The 19,479-nt window shown below is 54.2% G+C and overlaps 1 protein-coding gene across 4 annotated transcripts; it reads right to left on the bottom strand.

Moving 5' to 3' along the window:
• Window positions 1-1,432: 1,432 nt before the first annotated feature.
• TMEM184A (transmembrane protein 184A) lies at window positions 1,433-17,175 on the bottom strand. 4 transcript variants are annotated; one of them, XM_084764787.1, is made up of 10 exons: window positions 16,964-17,175; window positions 12,035-12,192; window positions 10,189-10,416; window positions 5,096-5,261; window positions 4,690-4,780; window positions 4,506-4,581; window positions 4,319-4,410; window positions 3,601-3,770; window positions 2,736-2,930; window positions 1,433-2,248 (listed from the first exon to the last, which is right to left on the bottom strand). In XM_084764787.1, the coding sequence occupies exons 3-10, from the start codon at window positions 10,414-10,416 to the stop codon at window positions 1,989-1,991; spliced, it is 1,278 nt and encodes a 425-aa protein (XP_084620913.1). In that variant the 5' UTR covers window positions 12,035-12,192; window positions 16,964-17,175; the 3' UTR covers window positions 1,433-1,988. The 4 variants fall into 4 exon arrangements, with proteins under 4 accessions (XP_084620913.1, XP_084620912.1, XP_084620914.1 ...); XM_084764786.1 differs by lacking the exon at window positions 12,035-12,192; XM_084764788.1 differs by lacking the exons at window positions 12,035-12,192; window positions 16,964-17,175 and adding an exon at window positions 11,414-11,436.
• Between the last annotated feature and the right edge of the window lie 2,304 nt (window positions 17,176-19,479).

The raw sequence follows: 19,479 nt of genomic DNA, 5'->3' as shown, positions 1-19,479 counted from the left end.
ACCTGCGCATGAGATGGCAGCAGGTTGTGCCAGCACAAACCCGGGTACTGCCTGGCAGGCAGCCCCCTCCTCGGGTCCCACGGGCTGGGCTGCAGTAGGTCCTTTTACCAGTGATGAGACCAGAGTCACACACCCCTCTTCCCTGGGACTTTAACCACTCTCTATTGTTCTTCAAGCAGCCTGGCCTGGCCAGATCCTTCTGCGTCAATCTGTAGCCACCAGAGCCCTGGGTGCCACGTTATTTCTGGCCCGGCTTTGCTTTGTGTCAACGCAAGTCTGAATGCAGGTGGTGGGGGAAGAGGGAAGCAAGGCACAGTGACCCCTACTGCCTCAGTAAGCTTGGACAACTTGTTTAATTTCTTCTGCACACCTTCCCCGGTATCAGGGTACAGAGATCTCTGGTGCATGTGTGGGTGTTCAGTGATGTCAGTTTTGCCTTACCTATAAAGTGCAGACCCCAGATACTGTCCAGAGCCCAGGAGCATACTTCGTATCTGGGCTCATGGGACAAGCTCCTAGCTTGTCTCCAAGGGCACAGAGCAGCCCCCCTGCTGGCCAAGCCCTAAGCCTTCTCTCATATTGAAGGCCAATACAGAGCCCGGCACATCCTCTGGAGTATAAGGGTCCAGCCTGGGCCTGCTGACTGTGTGGGCTTCAGGGCCACCCTGTGTGTCTGCCAGTCCCAGAAGGCAGATAAGTAAATGTGGGTGGCTTTTTATAGCCAGGTGCAGGGAGGGATAGAGTTTATCTTATCAGCCCAGAAGGGGCAGGGAGAAGCCAGTGGCCTTGACTCCTCTTGTCTCTGGGCCCCGAGAATAAGAAAGCAGGGAAGTGTATTACCCCACCCCCACCCCCCACCCCCCTCACATACCACATCTGATACTTTGAGCTATGGGAACTGACAACAGGGCAAGTGTTGGCAAGTGATGCTGTTTCTGGGTGGTGCCCAGTGGGCATTTCTGTCTGGTTGCCTGCCTAGCCAGCCGGGCACTGGGTCCCTCCCTCTGCTGCCTTTGTTCCCCCCTGTTTCCAAGGCCAGTCTAGCTGGGGATACTAAGCCTATCACAGATCCCCTTGGCACTGGACTTGGTACACAGAAAGAGGAACAAGAGAAGGTGGGCTCCCATGCCTGGGTCCTCCCCCATACAGGGCATGCTAGGCTGTGCCACAGGCCTCATCAACCACTTTAGGGTGGGGCCAACCTGAGGTTCAAAGGGAGGTGCCTTGCCCCAGCTCCCGTCATGGCACAGAGCTGGCCATCTGGTGGCAAAGTCCACACTCTTTGCCCTGTACCGCTCCGAGCCACATCACGATGTGTGTCTTGGCTGTTGCTGACACCAAAGCCTCACTCCACAGGCCGCAGTGAAATAGCATTTAGTGACCCATCACTCAGAAGACAAGCCCAGGGGCAAGAACAGAAAACACAACAAACTCTAGAAAATGCAAGGTGTTTATCTATAAATAAGCAGCTAATAGCTGGCGTGCTGGTGCACTGGCAACCCTGTTGTGCTAAGTAGGCTAGGCTGTCCCTGGGAGGGCCTCACCAAGTATCTGTGCTAGAATGCGGGGCAAGGGGCCTTCTTCACGCGCCCAAGAGAGCCTCAGCCAGGTCCAGGCTATGTGGCTCCCCAGCCCTGGGTAACTGGACCCAATTCTCCCTGGCCACCCCTCTCTGTAGCTGCTCAGCCTAGGACTTAACCATCTGTCTCTTCTGCCCATGGAAGGGATGGCCAACTCTAAGCTCCACCTGCAGCCTGTGACTAAGAAGACATCCATCCCACTGGGTCCTTGAGTTTGTCCAATTCACCGGGGTGGCTGCACTCTGGGGGCTCTACACGGAATAGAAGAGGCCCCACGAGCCCCACAGCGAGGCTCTCAGAAGAGGCGGGGCCTCTGTCAAGAGATGCTGGTAGGTGGGGGACCCCTGTTAGCACCCCAGAAACCCAGGCAAGCTGGATCCCCAGCTAGGCTCCACACACCCCATGCCACTACAGGTCCTCTGAGGGAATCAGCATACGTTTCTCTATGTTGCGGCTCCTCTTACCCACTCCTGAGCCACTGGCTGGGCCAGGGTGGGTGCTGGGTGATGGGTGCCCACCCTGGCCAGGCCCAGGAGCTTCGTGTGTAGACTGCTGTGTGTACTGCTGGTAGGCTGGCGAGAAGTTATGGATGGCATCCTGGACAATGTCTTGAGGGCTGATGGTCTCCTTTAAGCCACTGGATATGCTTTGCATAGGTGCTGGTGGGGCTGGAGGGTACAGCGTGTGGGCCTGAGACACGGGTTTCCCTGGTCCACAGCACCCTACTTCATCTACCCGGTCCCTTAGCCCTGTCTCTCGCAGGCCACCTTGGGCTGTCTTGGATCTGGGGATCCTGCATATCCAGGCCCTGCCATCGGCTAGCAGACGACCTCAGACACCCAAGATCTGGGTCAGCTCCCCCATCTCAGCTTTGGTCTTAGGGCCTGTCTTTGAAGGGCCCAGGGTCAGCTCTCCACCTTGAGCAGGTGGGAACCAATATGGTATTACACACACTAGGGTAGCTAGCTAGCCCAGCCCCTCTTGACACCTTCCCCCAGCACCAAGGAGACCTAAGAGAGTGGCTGCCTCTACCCACATCTTTCAGAGCTTACAATCCCCCCTTGTCTGCCTGGCTCAGATACCCATGAGGATGTCCCCCTTGATCATCAGGGCTGAGCTGTGGCAGGTGCCCTTGGCTGGCAGGGCCCAGCTCACCTGGTGAATTCTTCTTCTCTGAGTACACTTGGCTGGGAAAGGCATAGCGCAGTGCAAGCGAGGCAAACAGCATCTCAATACAGATGAGGAAGTTCTGGTAGCCAGCGGCCAGGGTGCCGGCCCCCACCCTGGTGCCATCCACGGCCTGGACCTCGGGGATGACCCCACACCTCTCCAAGATGGCCAGCAGCATTCCTAGGGACAATGACAACCACTCAGGCCCCACCATTGGATGAGAGTTGAACCCTGCCACAGTTCCTACTGAGACCCAGTGCATGCAGGGGAAAAGGCTGGCCTGATCCCAGAGCATCTTTGATCCTGACCACATAGGTGGATGGGGTTATGATTGACAAGGGCTGGGAACCTCAAAGTCAGGGCTCCCAGGTGCTCTCCCTGACATATCCAACTTGGGCCCGAGGACCCCTTTTCGTATGGTGCTGGCCATCATCCACAGTGGGGCACTGAATTTTTGCTTTTTGTTTTTTCGAGACAAGGTTTCCGTATAGCCTTGGCTGTCCTAGACTCACTTTGTAGACCAGGCTGGCCTCAAACTCACATCGATCCACCTGTCTCTGCCTCCCTGAGTGCTGGGATTAAAGGCATGCGCCACTATGCCAGGCGGGACTGAGTTCTTATGGCCTGCTGGTGGCTGGGCAGGGCCCAGGGCTCAGGAAACTGAGGCATAGCCCCCATCCTCTGACAGACCTCACTGTGCCCCCCCACACACACACACACACTCCAGGCTCTACCAGCTCTAAGCTAAGCAGCGGAGTCACTGACTTTTGGTGAGGTTAGGGAAGATTTGAACCCGGGTTCCAAGGGTGCCAGTCCTGGCCCCACACCCTCGCCCAGCCAACTCACACACCCTGCCAGAAGGAGAGGAAGATGATGGCTTTGATGGTGAGGAACTTGAGCACTGGCTCGAAGGGTCTCAGGAGGTCCCGGGTAGCGAAGTAGAAAAGGAACAGAGCGTAGAGAGCCAGGCTAACCGAGGCGTTGTACACGAGGGTCACGTACAGGTACCCGCTGTGGATGCTGAGGCAGAAGTGTTGGTTAGAGTGGTCCCTGCCTTTCATACACATTCTTTTTAGTCTGTCCGCTTTCTGGCTGGGCCCCGCAATCCCAGGACAGCTCCACCTAGGCCCTGCCTCCCTCCAGGCCCTCAGTATCAAAGGGAGTAGTGGTTGGGGGGCTGGAGATCCCCCTGAGGAGTAGGGCATGCCTCAGGTCCTTCCCCTGTCCTGGGCACTCCCACAAACTTAGCAATGTCTTTTTTTTTTTTTTTTTTTGAGTCTTTCCTCATGTAGCCCAGGCTGGCCTCAAACTTGTTATATACAATGGGGATAACCTCCAACTTTTAATACTCCTACATCTACCTCCCAAGTGTTGGGATGACAGGTATGCACCACCACACCTGGTTTATATGAAGTTGAGGGTGGAACCCAGAGACTTATGAATGCTAGATAAATATTTCACTAACTGAGCTACAGCCAGGGATGGGGATGGACTACTTGAGGAAGGACACGTGGGGAGCCCTGCCTCCCATGGCCCCCAGTGAAGCACCTGCTCACAAACCCCCTTACTTGAAATCCCCATCATGGTATTTGTCAAAAGCCTGGAGGATGATGGTGATCAACGCCATGACAGGTTTCACGATGCAGAACTGTAGGGTGGCCTAGGAGGTGGGGTGGGGGGGAGAAGGGAGTGAGGCTGAGGTGGGGTAGGGCAAGGGCATCCGGGTGGGGGTGGGGGGTGGGCAGGCCCCCTCACCTGTTTGCAGAAGCGTAGGAAGGTGATGGAGTAGGACATGCCACGGAGGCAGCAGGTCCCATAGAAGCAGCTGGACCTGGGTGTAAGGAGGAAGTCATTAAAGCGCTACCAGGAAGACAACTGAGCGTTCTCCAGTGCGGCCTGGCGGGGTCCCGGCCAGAGTGGAGCCTGGGGGTGGGTTTACCTGATAGGTTTGCCTCGGATCTCAGCCATGATGGCGCTCTCGCCCCCCAGATATTGGAAGCACAAGGTTAGGAAACTGTAGATGACAAAGGCTGCAGGAGGGGGTGGGGTGGGGTGGGGGGACAAAGGAGTGAGAGTGAGGGTCAGTCATGGAACCCCTCTGCATACAGGCTCCATCAGATACACTCAGCATACCCAGAGAGGGGGAGGAGGGGGGAGAGGGGGTGTTACTCAGACTATGAACCCCAAGCCTTGAGGTTGCACACAGTACAACCCCTGAAGCAGGGGATGAGAGAGGGGAATGGGGCACCTTGCGGAGGGCATGGGAAGTGCGTGCAGGGGTGTGTGTGTATGTAGCTGAGGTCCTCCCCCCCCCAGCTCCCCTCCCCCACCCCGCTCAGCATCACCTTCGTAGCAGTCTCGCACAGAGTCGAAGTAGACGTAGTAAGGATGGCCCCCGAGGAGGAGGAGGCTGAGCCATGAGTCGAAGGCGTAGATGGGCACAATGAAGAGGAGGCGGATGACGAAGCGCTGCTCTCGCGGGACGGTGTAGGAACGTAGGTGGGAGTAGATCTGGGGCAGAAGTGTTCTTAGTGGCACCTCTGTCCCCCGCTGCCCACCACATGGGCGCCAAGCAAATGTGAGAGGCCCTACAGCCAGAGGGAACTCCAGGCTCCCGCACTGCCTAATGTTCTTTCGAGCACAAGAGGAGGACGAGTACAGAGGTGATGTAGCGTACAGTGTTAGGGGAAGGATCAGACCTGCTTATGACAAGAGCATTGTGGGTGGGTGCAAGGCCAACTTAGCATCCCCGTCTCCAACTAGGAAGTAGGACTGGGGAGGTGGCTCCATTGGTAAGGCAGAGGCAGGAGGATCTCTGAGGCCAGCTTGGTCTACAGAGAGAGTTCCAGGATAACCAGGGTTAGTACACAAAGAAACCCTGGCTCAAAAAAAGAACCAACCAAGCAACAACAACAACAACCACCGCCACCTAGTGCAATGATCCACGCCTGTAATCCCAGTTTGGAGGTGGCAGACAGGTTGCTCTGGGAAGCTCAATGGCCAGTCAGATTAGCAACTCAGACTGTCCCTAAAAGCAAGGTGCATGGTATCTGAGAAACAGCATTGGAGGTTTACATACACACACACACACACACACACACACACACACACACATACAGATTGGGGTATGCATGGAAAAGGAACAGCATTGGAGGTTTACCTCTGTCCTACAGACACAGACACACAGACACACACACACACACACAAACACACACACACACACACATTGGGGTATGCATGGCTAAGGTAAAGGCTTTGCCTAACAAGAGCAAGGCACTGGATTCAGTCCCTAAAGCATGCCCCCTCCAAGTTAAATACATGTTTAATATACATACATATAGCTGGGTGTGGTGGTGCACGCCTTTAATCCCAGCACTGGGGGGCAGAGGCAGGCAGATCGCTGTGAGTTCGAGGCCAGCCTGGTCTACAAAGTGAGGCCAGGCCAGTCAGGGATACACAGAGAAACCTTGTCTTGAAACAAACAAATATATATACATACACACACATACCCACACATATATATTAAGTATGCATTCTTTCTTTTCTTTTGAGATAAGAGTAGCCTGTCTACCTAAGTAGCCCTGGCTGACCTGGAACCATGTAGACCAGGCTAGTCTTGAACTAATTGAGATCTGCTGGCCTCTGCTTCTCTAGTACTGGGATTAAAGGTGTGAGCCACCACAGCCAGCCTTTATTGTTTAATTTAACCCAAAGTTTTTCACAGGCTAAGTAAGTGGTTTCTCATCTTTAGCTGCTTACCATGTTATCTGTGGGGCAGGGGGTGTGGCTTACTGGGAGAGCATTTGCCTAGAATGTGTAAAGCCTCAAGCAGATCTCTGTGAGTTTGAGGCCAGCTTAGCCTACAAAGCAAGTCAAGGACGGCTAAGGCTACACAGAAGAAACCCTGTCTTGAAAAACCAAAATAAATAAATAAAAAAAAAGTTATGCGCTGGAGAGAGGGCTCAGAGATTAAGAGCCCACGGTCTGCTCTTCCAGAGGTCCTGAGTTCAATTTCCAGCAACCACATGGGTGGCTCACAACCGTCTATGATGTCATCTGATGCCCTCTTCTGGCTGCAAGTGTACATGCAGGCAGAGCACTGTATTCATAATAATAAATAAATCTTTTTAAAACTGTTCTCCATTGGCTGCATCTGTGTGAGTATATCCCATAGGAGTATGGGTGCCTATAGAGGACAGAAGAGGGCAGCAGTTCCCCTGCAGCTGGTTCCCTGCAGCTCTGAGCTACCCAAATGTGGATGCTGGGTCCTCTGCAAGTGCTCTTAACTGCTGAGCCAACTCTCCAGGCCCTCTTGGGGGATTTGTAGGCCTCTTCTCTACCACTGGGCCACACCCCTAGTCTCCTTTCTTTTACTCTTGGGAGGATGGGCAGAGGTCCTCCTCCAATGTCATCCCTCAGGCACCACCCTCATAGTTTCCTGAGACAAGATCTCTCACGGAACCTGGAGCTGGCTAAACTTATAGTGTTTCAGGGGTCTGATTGGCCACCCCTCCTTGGAATTACAGATGTGTCCCACTGAGCCTGGATTTTTTAATTTAATTTTTAATTTTAATTTTTGAGACAGGGTTTCTCTGTATAGCCCTGGATATCCTAGGCTCACGTTGTTGATCAGGCTGGCCTTGAACTCACAGAGATCTGCCTGTCTCCCAAGTGCTGGGATTAAAGGCATGTGCCAACACGCCCGGCTTGGATTTTTGTGTGTGTGTGGGTACATGGCGGGCATTTTACCAGCTGAGCCATGCCCTGTTTTAATACATACATAAAAGGCTGAGACCAGCCAACCTCATGCCCTCATTTGTTTCTGTGACGTGGTATAAAATCTTTAAAAATAAGGGGGGGTGGGGAAGATGGCTGCTGTTGCTTTAGAGACAGGGACTCACAATGTAGCCCAGAGGTTCTCAACCTGAGGGTCGTGACCCTTTGGGGTCTCATATCAGAAATTCTGCCTGCCAGGTATCTACATTATGATCCATAACAGTAGCAAAATGACAGTTATAAAGCAGCAACAAAATAATTTTATGGTTGGGGGGGGCACCACAACATGAGGAACTGTGTTAAAAGGTCATAGAGTCGGGGAGGTTGAGGACCCAGCTGGCCTTGAATGCATGATCCCTACTGCAAGCGTAGAATTCATTCCTTCAGCGTCTTAAAGCCTGTGGGGCCATCTTGAAGAACATTCTGGAAGTTGGGATATTCATCATTGACTGCTCAGTGTCAGAGTGGGGTAAGGAGGCCTGAGAAGTGCCCTGTAGCACAGGTAGGCTCTCAACATGGAGCCTGTGGGAGGCCTTGTGCTCTTTGACCCCTCCTAGGAATCTGTCCCTAGGAAAACATCTATCCAAAAATAAAGAGGAAAGAAATTGAGCGCAGAGAGGCTCATCACAGCGAAATACAAGAACAAATGCCGGGGCTACGCTCACCATGGGAAGCCAGGCTGGTTACACCATAGAGCCTGTGTGTAAAGGAACACTATATAGTCAGTAAAAATGATGCCTAGACGCACAGCTCTGTGGGAAGTCCTCCGATAGGATGAGGTACCTGAGATCAGAGTAGGAAACCAAGCAGGGTGTCAAGTGTCACACAATCACAAAAATGGAAGGAAAGGTTTGAGGGTGTGGTAGAGTGCCCACCTAGCATGCAGGAAGGCCCTGGGCTTCGTCCCCAGCCCCTTATAAACAGGGCGGAGTGGTGCGCACCTGTAATCTCAGCACTTGGGAAACGGAAGCAGGAAGATCAGGAGTTCAAGGTTATCCTCTGCTACAAAGGGAGTTTGAGGCCATCCTGGGCTACAAGATGCTGTCACAACAACAACAACAATAACAACAAATAAACAAACAAACCAACCAAAACCAATCCAGGATGGGGATTGTACTGTTCACTTTAAAGCTGTCTGAATTTTCTGTATTTTTCTATAAGAAACACAACAGGAACGAGCCCCACCCTCACCTCAGTTCTAGCTCCTGTTTCCCAGCACCCTATCACCCAGCCCTTCTATTATCTTTGTTTTTTGAGAGGGCGGGTCTCACTAGCTTGTTCAGGCTGGCCTTGAACATGCTAGGAACCTCAGGGAGGCCTTCACTTGTGACCCTCTTGGGTCAACCTGTGCCCCTATGCCCGCTTCGTACAATATTTAAGAGGATGTAGCTGGCCTCTGGGTGCCTCCTCCCCATGCCTGGCCACTGGGGGGGAAGGCTCTATGGGGAGGTGCCCTGTAGGGAATTGGGGTCATGCTGTTAGAGGGAGGTGTGTGTGTGTGTGTGTGTGTGTGTGTGTGTGTGTGTGTGTGTGTGTAGGGGCCCGTGGGGGGTGGTGAGAAGGCTGCTGGCGTCAGAGACCAGCTCCTTATCAGTCCCTTCCTCCCTCTCCCTCACCAGCTGGACACAATGTAACCAGGCAGCGGGAGACCTTTCCCTGGTTGGTGACCTTGGCAAGCTGCTGCCCTCTCTTGCCTCAGTTTCACCATTTGTAAATGGAGGTATCGATTCCCTCTCTGTTTAGTCCCTGCCACTCCCGGAGGTCCTTCCTGCTAACCCTACCAGCCAGGGCTAGTCTCCTGCCAGCACGTGGCTGAAACCTTCCTGGCCTGCCCTGAGGCACAGATCTGTTGCCTGGTTACTGAGGCACACCTGGACAGGTACCAGCCAGCAGGTATCTGTCATAGGCAGAGATGTTTGCTCTTCCTGCCTCTCCCCCCCCCCCCATCTTCCCCCCCTGCCCCAACCTACTGGCTCAGGCCCTCCCATGGTGCCAAGTGGGTGTTCCAGAAGGCCTGGGGCTCTCAAGGACTCCAGTTCCTTGGCTCTCTAGCTCCACCTCCCCGACTACCCTCAGATGCCAGCTCCCCAGCTTCCAGTCCCAGGTTAGCCTCTCTCTGCCTGCCCAACCCCCACCCCAGCTCCTTACTCCCACTACTCCCATTGCTCCTTCCCCTATTTTCCAGCCCACCCTCCCCAAACTCCTGACTGTGTGGCTTGAGGTTCTCTGTAGAGCGAAGTCCAGGGCCCTGGACCATTCCTGGAGGGAAAAGGCCCTTTCTCCTCCAGCTGTGTGAGCCTGGGGAAGGCCCGGTCATCTCCGAGCCTCGGTATTCTTGTCTGTGAACTGGGAACAATCACCGAACTCCGGGAGCAGAGTGAGGGGCCTCAGACATGACTGGGGGTATCCACCCAGCAATCTGCCATCTGCCTGGCAGAGATCTCTCACCTTAAGCTTGCCCCCCCCCACCGCCCCCCACCGCCCTACCATGTTAACCCTGAAGAATGGCCATAGACGGACATCACGCCTGGGGTCCTACCATGCCACAGTGTCTGGTACTGGGGGCTGTTCCTGGAGGTCCCATGAGCCCAGCATCTGTGTCAGGTCCCACAGAGACTGTGAGGTTTATGGGGGTGCCTGGGGGTGTAGAGGGGGTGTTTACCTGGTGGCAGGTTAGCAGCAGAGCAGTCCATACAAATACGCCTGACACGCCTCGGGCCAATGCGCTGGTGAGGAAGAGCTGGGGGGCCCCCTGCGAGCCGTTGTCCACGCGCTCCATCTGTGGCCCGGCTGCCACTGTGGGCATTGCCGGAGGGGGGCTGGGCGGAAGCCAGGTCGCTGACACCAGGGGGGCTCCAGCTGTTTTCAGAAACCCTGAGGCATTCCTCATCTGCAGAAGCCAGGAGAGGAGTGAGGACCCAGTGCGGGCTCCCGTGGGAGTGGAAGGGGCAGGAGGTGGGGCAAGAGGTGGGCACGGCCATGTGGGTGTCACCCAGGGACCAGTTCGGCCCACTGCAGCTTCTTGCCAGCCTGGCCGTCACCCTTACCGCCCTACCCATCATCCACAGGATTCCTGGGGGCTCATGATGGCCACCTGTCCTACCCACTCTTGTGGCTCTGGGCAGCTTTGGGCTCACACTTGGAGAACAGAGGCCTGGCTGCTTTCCCACCTGAGGGTCAGATCCTGGGATGATGTCCCGGGAAGGCTGAGCTCTCAAGACAGCTCCTTCAGAGGAGTCAAAGAAGGCTTCTAGCCAGGTGGTGATGGTTCACTGCCCCCCCTCCAACTTTCCCGCCCCAAATCCCAGCACTCCAGAGGCTGAGGCAGGTGGGCTGTGAATCTGTGAGCATAAGGGCCAGCCTGGGCTACCTAGTTACTCTGTTTCAAAAAAGGAAAAAAAAATTCTTCAAAAAAATTCAAAACCTGAAACAAACAAAACCACCAAAGTTTGTTTCTGCCATGGGCTGGGAATCTACCTGCCTGGGGCATCTGGTAGGGAAGACCAGTAAAGACACCTTCCTGCAGAGGAAGGTGTACCACGCTCTCCATAATGTCCCCCGCCACCCCTCCCCCCTTGCCAGGCCACCCCCACCCAACCCCTGCCTGCCTCTGACCCTGACGGATTAATCCTTAAGTGTCACACAAGGGCCAGCAGCAAGCAGATCATGTGGCTGCCCGAAGGCAGCGACACTGGACCTCCTTCCTACCCTCAGTTGTCTCGAGGGGCGGAAGCCTACCTCTGTGAGACGGAAGCTCTTTGGCTCAGGCCTGGGAGGCCTAGCCTCCTCTGGGGAACCCTGGCTGGTCATTCACGGAGGCCACGTGGCCCCCCCAGTGGAGGGCAAGCTTTGAGTTAGGGCAATGGAAAGGCACACAAGGGCCTCACCTGGCTTCAGGCTGAGGGAGGGGCGAAGGGAGGAGAAGCTGAGACTTGTCCCCGCCCCTGTCGACACTCTATCCCTCTGGGGCTGTTTGCTCAGCAGCAGCTGGCTTCCAGGAACTGCCCGGCTGGCAGGTGCCTTTCACCTGCTGGCACCAGGTAGTCAGGTAGTTGAGCAGGCAGGGATGGGGGTGGGGGGGAAACTGCGTGAGCTACGTCAGCTCAAAGGAGAAGGCCATGGGTATTCATCAGACACAGGCCTCGTTTCTGGATGGCGAGAAAATTCTAGAACAGAGCCTTTTTAACCTTCTTCCTGCTGCAACTCTTTAATATGGCTTCTCAAGTTGTGGTGACCCACAACCATAAAAATTATCTTCGTTGTTACTTTGTAATTTTGCTACTGTTATGAATCGAAACGTAAATATCTGTGCTTTCTGAGGGTCTTAGGGGACCCTGGTGAAAAGGTTGTTAGACCCCCAAAGAGGTTGCGACACCCAGGTTGAGAACTGCGGCTCTAGAATTAGACAAAGTGGTGGTTATGTTTTGTAGGTGTCCCTACTGCTTTAAAAGCATGCAACTTAAAACTGGGCAGGACTGAGGCTGTGCCTCAGTTGATAGAGCGCTTGCCTAGCATGCACGAAGCCCTGGGTCCCGTTCTCTGCACTGCGTAAACCATGTCTGTTGTCCCAGCACTTGGGAGGTGGAGGTAGGAGAATCGCAAGTTCAAGGTCATCCTTGCTGCATACTGCTTTAGGCTAAATTGGACTGTATGAGAGCCTGTCTCACTGAATGAATGAAAAAAATAATGAGTTAAAAAAGGAGGAGAGGGTTAAATTTAACCAAACCTCATGGCGCAGGCCTCTTATTCCAGGCACTTGGGAATCTGAGACAAGATTGATAATTTAAGACCAGCCTAGGATACAGAACAAGTTGAAAATCACCTCGGAAAACTTAGTGTGTGACCCTACCTAAAAACAAAATGTAAAATGTGTTCTGGGAATATAGCTCCGCATTAGACTGCCTGCCTAGAATCCCCAAGTAGGGGCTAAAGGTGTGGCTCAGTGGGAGAGCATCTGCCTAGAATCCTCCAGTGAGGGGCTTGGGTGTGGCTCAGTGGTAGAGCCCCTGCCTAGAATCCCCCAATGAGGGGCTGGGGTGTGGCTCAGTGGTAGAGCCCCTGCCTAGAATCCCCCAGTGAGGGGCTGGGGTGTGGCTCAGTGGTAGAGCCCCTGCCTAGAATCCCCCAGTGAGGGGCTGGGGTGTGGCTCAGTGGTAGAGCCCCTGCCTAGAATCCCCCAGTGAGGGGCTGGGGTGTGGCTCAGTGGTAGAGCCCCTGCCTAGAATCCCCCAGTGAGGGGCTGGGGTGTGGCTCAGTGGTAGAGCCCCTGCCTAGAATCCCCCAGTGAGGGGCTAAAGGTGTGGCTCAGTGGTAGAGCACCTGCCTAGAATCCCCCAGTGAGGGGCTGGGGTGTGGCTCAGTGGTAGAGCACCTGCCTAGAATCCCCAAGTAGGGGCTAAAGGTGTGGCTCAGTGGTAGAGCCCCTGCCTAGAATCCTCCAGTGAGGGGCTGGGGTGTGGCTCAGTGGTAGAGCACCTGCCTAGAATCCCCCAGTGAGGGGCTGGGGTGTGGCTCAGTGGTAGAGCACCTGCCTAGAATCCCCCAGTGAGGGGCTGGGGTGTGGCTCAGTGGTAGAGAGCTTGCTTAGCATTAAGCCTGGGGTTTCATCTCTAGCATTTCACAAAGGGTCTGGAAGGGGCTAGTGCATGACACTTGTACAGAAGAGGCTTACTTGCCCTGGTTTCTGGAGTAGTGGGGGCTCTGGCCATATCTCAGGCCTGCTCCGGGTCCGTATGGGCCTATCACTGTGGGTACTGTTATAACATACCCTCCCTCTTCTGGTCCTTGTGCCATCTGACTCTACTGATGACTTAGGAGACAAGGCTTCTTTCCTCTTGGAGTCGGGATGTGGACACTGGGGGCTTGTCTTGTGTAGGACACTCCAGAAGTAAACAAGAGTCCAGGACCGAGATCTGCCAAGCCTGTGCTCCCCTATTACTCTATCCATGCTTTCTCACCGTGGTTCCTGAAGGCCCCACATGCCATGTTCCTGACATGCAGGCCCTGGAGCATGGCTGCTGCACCTAGGCCGGCTCGCCTCTCAGAGACACTGCTGTCCCTGCATGGGGCCTTCTGTCAGTTCAAGGACCAACGCTCCTTCATCCCATCACTGTAAGCTTTCTCATCTGAGATCTGTTTGTGTGTACTTATCTGTCCTTAGTGGGAGTTTCCGGAACCTGGGGCTGCGCCTGGCCGGGTTGTGGATGACCTTGGGCTATGGGTCTCCACTTGGCTGGAGTTGCTACTCCAAAGGCAGTTGCCGCTGTGCCGAAGGCGCACCCTCCCCCAAGCCCCATCGAGACACTGTTCCGTGTGTGGGGGACAGACTGTCATCCTTGGTAAGGATGCTGAAGGCCAGAACCGGCTCCGCCCATGGCTTTCTGGCTTTGTAGGAACTGGGATTCACCTCGCGTTACCCACTTCTGCTACAAAAAGGGAAACTGAGGCCTCTGGCCTTTGACCGCTTTGTTTCCAGAACTCAGCACAAGAGACGAACCCCAGGGTCTCTGTTTAGGCCAAGTGGAGGGACAGACAAAGAGGAGCACAGGAGGTACTCTGTATGTCTTTACGTCAGGACTTCCCTGGCTGCCATCAAAAGGTTAGGCTTCTAGGAAGAGGCCCAAGGCCTGGTGGGCAGGGAGGCCTGCTTACTGGGATTAGGGTCAGTAGCATCACCAGAGCTGTCCTTGACCCTCGGGAAGCCCCTTCAGTCATGGCCTCTGCCCTGGGAGTGGGCACCAGGCCCAGTGGCAGGCCTCTTGTCCTCACGGCTGTCCTGCCTCTGGTGTGTTCATGCTTAGCTATCATTTCAGGAAGGCCTTGGGGAGTCCATCTCTGCCTATCCCGGGCCTTGAAGGCACTTTAGAAACCCAGGAAGTGCTGTCACACCCCTCTGTCATCTCTACCCAACTTCACGTAGTCATTTCCAGAAGTGGCCTCAGCCCCTCAGCCCTTTATTCTGCCTGCCTGTGATCATGGACCCCTTTGTCTCTCTAAGGCTCAGTTTTCCCACATGTAAAGTAGGTTTAGTCGGGAACTGGGCTGCCCAACTGGCCTCTCTTTCTCTTAGCACAGGCTTCTTTCTTGTCCTCTCCAGCCAGGCAGGACAATGTGGGGACATTTTTATCAGGCCTGGTTAACACTCTGGAATTCTGGGTGTGTCTGAGTCTCATTGTTCCCACCTGCAAGATGGGACAGCAATGATTGGGCTGCTAGGAAGAAAAAGTGAGATAAACAGTCTGACCCACCTTCTCGGCAAGGCACAGAAACCCACCCATTCCTGGGTATCCAGATTGCCCCCTGCTGGACACCTGTGGCCACTGCAGCATCTTCCCAGCAGGATCCCAGGCACGCTGTGAGGGTATCACTCAAGGTAGGAAGGTTTAGGGTATCCAGCTCTGTAATTTTTTTTTATTTTGAGACAGGGTTTCTCTGTGTCTCTCTGGCTGTCCTGGAACTCATTCCATAGACCAGGCTGGCCTTGAACTCAGAGATCTGCCTGCCTCAGCCTCCTAAGTGCTGGGATTAAAGGGGTGAGCCATCACTGCTGGACCCAGTAATGGCTTTGATGGAGATGATGGCACCCTTCTGCATGGTAGAGCCCCGTTTCTGGCTCACACCTAGAACAGGTGAAGTGAGGATGGAGATGAGCCTCTGCCAGGTGCACAGTGTGTATTTGGCATACACGTCCCCATCATGGCTAGGGCTTGGGACCATCTTTGCTACCTGGCTCTGGGACCAGGGAAGGGCTTGCCAGATGAGGAGAGGGAGCCCATAGTCTCCACATAGGACCACATCCCGGGAGCTGAAGAAAAGGGAGGAGTTGTGGTGTACTGAGCACAGATACCACCGCGGTGCTGGGAGAAGCGTGGGGTCCCAGGGGGAAGCAGCAAGAGAGAGGCTAGTCTCTCGTCCCTGTTTTTTCACACCTTACTGAGTAAGGCCTTGCCAGAGGCCAGTCTCATAGACCACACTCACAGAGGGCTGGACTCTGGCCACACCCATATCAGGATGGACCTGCTAGCCCGGATGGGGCAGAAGGACCTCTGACCACTGTTCACTGTGACCATGACACCAGGGTCCTGGTCAATCTAGAATGCTCTGTCCCACGGCCTCCATTTCTGATGAATGCTGAGGCTCCCACACTTGGCTTAAGGCTGGCCTGTGACGAGTCTCTAGGCAGCTACCTAGTGTCTCTCCAGAGTAGGGGTCAGGCTTTGTTTGCCCTGGGGCTTTAAGGCCACTCCTTAAGTAACCTCCAACTTGTAGCATCAGTTGGCTGAGCTGACAAGTCCAGGTCTGGCTCTGCAGAGTAGGCAGCACAACCTTGGCATCCAGTCGCCTCAGGCTGGCCTCCACATCCTCTGGATCCCCTGCTAGTGTCTACTAGGACCACAGTGAGGTTTGCTTCCACTAGGGCTCTGGCCATGATCCAAGTAGCAACCACACCTGAGGTGTGGCAGGGTGGAGATGAAGCCAAGAGTTCCCTGTGGGTCAAGGTGCTCAGATAGGGCTGAGAGGCCATGGGTCTCTCTCTCTCTCTCTCTCTCTCTCTCTCTCTCTCTCTCTCTCTCTCTCTCTCTCTCTGTGCCCTTCTTTCCAGGTTCCAGAAAGCCTGGGTGATGAGTCCAGATTGGTGGCCTTCTGTTGAGGAATCGTACAGTCATCCCTCCTCTCTGCCTGTGCCTCCTTCCGGTAGACATGGCTGAGAGTCTAGAACATATATGTGGTGCTCCTGGTGGCAAGATGGGGTCCCTCCCTTGGCGAGGCCCAACCCTGAGAAAAGGATGCAGGGCCAGAAAAATCAACAGGACCAAGCCTTGCCTCAGTTCCGCCAGGCTCTCTGAATCTCTGGTTATGGGCCTACAGAGGGTCTGGACACTTGGTAGGGGACCTGAGTTGCTAATACTAAGTGGCTATAGGCCCTCTTACCAGGCCAGTGAAGGCCCGAGACTCAGCGCCCAGCCAGCTCAGCTGCCCTAGTGTTCAACGAGGTACAGGTGGATCCCTGGTTTCCACCCATGGGTCTGTCCAGTGGGCCTAGACCCCATGCCAGGCTCCCCTCCTTGCTCTGCCTGCCAGCTGTGCCCACTCTCCGCTCCTGTGCCCACCTCCCTCTCCAGATTTCAGTCTTCAGAGAAGCTGTTAAGGCCTGTCCGTGCTTGACTTTGGCCCAGAGCCAGATGCTGGGCTTGGGTGTGGACTTGGGGGCCTTTCACTTAAGAGATGGGCAAAGCTTTGCCCTTGAACCTGAGACCCTTTATGGTAAGTAGAGCGTCTGGACACAGGTGGAGAAGGCCGGAAGGGAGGGCATACTGGTCTGACTCCTGGCAGCAAGTGTCTCCCCACCCAGTTGGTGTCATGGGGCCCCAGTTTGGACACCAGTCTATTCCTGAGCCAGCCCCACATGCATACACCCTCACACCCACACAGCTCACCTCCCCGGTGGCTCTGGGCAGCTGGAAGGGCCCACTGGGCTGTTGGCGTTGCTTTGGTTCCCCAGTACACACTCTCCAGTTTCTGGGCTGGAGGAGGTCTGCCTCAACGTGGTCTCCAGCCCTCTGCTGTCCTCCTCAGCATCTGGGGCAGCCCAGGCCCCTTGGACACTATTGCTGCTTCCCAAGCATGGCTTCTCCGGAGGCCCAGGAACTCCTCCCAGTCCTGCCTGGCCTGCCCTGCCTGCCCAACAGCCTTGTCAGAACACACCCATCAGGCCACACCCTCTGTCATCCTGGATCCTGGGATCGGCCTTTCTTTCCCTGTCCTGGTCAGTGGTGCCCACACACCTAGGCTATAGAGCTAATGAGGCCAAGACAGGCTTGTGACCATGAGCCTGGTGGGGAGCTGGTCTCCAGATCCAACCTGGGTTCTCAGGGAGGGTCATGATGCCAGTGACATGTGTGGACTGAGGGACAGGGATGATTCTAGGTTTTCCTCTCTATCCACAGGGCTCATTCTCCTGTCATCTCTGAAGCAACCGAAAGAGGTAGAGTGCACACTCACATCTAATCAAGGTCACTGACATCTGTCACAGGATGCTGGCAACAGGAGACCCAGGCTAAGTAAGTGCTGACCATGGTTGTCCAGGGCAGTGGGTGGGAGCCGAGCAGTGGTGGCGCACGCCTTTAATCCCAGAACTTAGGAGGCAGAGGCAGATGGATTTCTATGAGTTCGAGGTCAGCCTGGACTACAGAGTACGTTCCAGGACAGCTGTCAGAGCTGTTACACAGAGAAACCCTGTCTCAAAAAACCAAAGAGAGAGAGAAAAAAAAAAAAAGAAAAAAGAAAAAAAGAAAAAAACCAAAGAGAGAGAGAGAAAAAAAAAAAGAAAAAAAGAAAAAAAGAAAAAAAGAAAAGAAAGTGGGTGGGTCAAGGTGCTTTCAGTGTAATGGAACCAGCAAGATGGCTCAGCAGATAAAAGAGCACTTGCCACCAAGCCTGATGACCTGAGTCATCTACCCACATGATAGAAGGAAATAAATTACTTCCTAACTGTCCTCCATATGTATGCATGGGAACTACATGCCCACATATGTAAATATTTTTTAAAAAACAGTAATAAAAAAATCTTATGCTGGCCAGGCATGGTGGCACACGCCTTTAATCCCAGCACTCGGGAAGCAGAGGCAGGTGGATCCCTGTGAGTTTGAGGCCAGCCTGGTCTACAAAGTGAGTCTAAGATAGCCAAGGCTACACAGAGAAACCCTGTCTCGAAAAGCCAAAAAGAAAAAAACCAAAATAAAACAAAAACAAATAAACCAACTCCCTCCCCCATGCAAAACAACAACAACAACAACAACAACAACAAAACCCCAAACCGTTGTATGCCCCGCATTTGATACAGCCTTGGGGAATTGCATCTGGGCCCTATTTCTGAGATATGGCCAATGCCAGAGCATTGGTGGTCCTGCCCTGCCCCCAGCTCCCTGCTCCTTCCAATCATCCTTTATCCCCATGCCTTCAGCCGTGTTCAGCCTTCTGGGCCCACCATGATGGAGGCAGTCTGTCCTCACCCTCCAGGCCATTGCATCTATGTGGTGAGGGTGGGTGCAGCGCTGCATGCAGACTTATGCACTGTGTCCACTTGGCAGTGGGCTCTGGGGCCTGGTTCTCTTCAACCCGTTTGACTTGCAATTTTATCTAAAGATTTCTCTCACTTGAGCAGGGCCCTAGGGTCTTCCATCTTGTGATCCTTGTAGGGACTATTTAGTGCAGCCGAGCCAAGCACTCTTGACATCCTACAGACAAGCCCTGACACGTGATAGCACACTGTAAGCTGTGGTGGTAATTGCCCTGCAGTCACCCTGTGCAGCACACAGGCCCCTGACACCACTCCCCATTGGCCCCTGCTCCAGCCGCTAACTCAGGGCTTGCCTTTTATTTTTATTTTTATTTTTTTTTCTTCTAGTATGTGGGGTGTGTGCATTTGAGGCAGCTGTTTCGTATATCTGGCTTTTCATGGGTTCTGGAGATCTGAACTCGAGTCTTCATGCTTGGTAAGCCCTTCACCCTAGCTCTGGGGCTCTTGGTTTCCCAGTTCTCAATCTTCTTTTGGCTCAAGACAGGTTTTCTCTGTGTAGTCCTGGCTGTCCTGGAACTCACTCTGTAGACCAGGCTGGTCTCGAACTCACAGAGATCTGCCTGCCTCTGCCTCCCGAATGCTGGGATTAAAGGCGTGCACTACCATGCTGGGCTCCCAGTCTTAAGCTAGGCCAGTTGACTGGTCTAGATCAGTGCTTACCAGTACACTGGTGTGCAACTCATTTGGCTATAGGGGAGCAGGGTGGGGCTTGGTCAGGTGCCTGGAAAGGCATCTGGAGGGACCCCTGAGGACAGCTACCTTTTCCTGACCTCTACAGTGCCAAGTCCTTGGCTGAGCAAGGGCACACTGTCCTAGCCACTGCTTGCTAACAGACCTCATGGTAGTGAAAGTATGTCTGTTGGGAGGCAGCAT

This window comes from Acomys minous (assembly GCF_964271855.1).
Source record: "Acomys minous genome assembly, chromosome: 16".
NCBI lineage: Eukaryota > Metazoa > Chordata > Mammalia > Rodentia > Muridae > Acomys > Acomys minous.
This window is presented reverse-complemented; position numbering and strand designations above follow the sequence as displayed.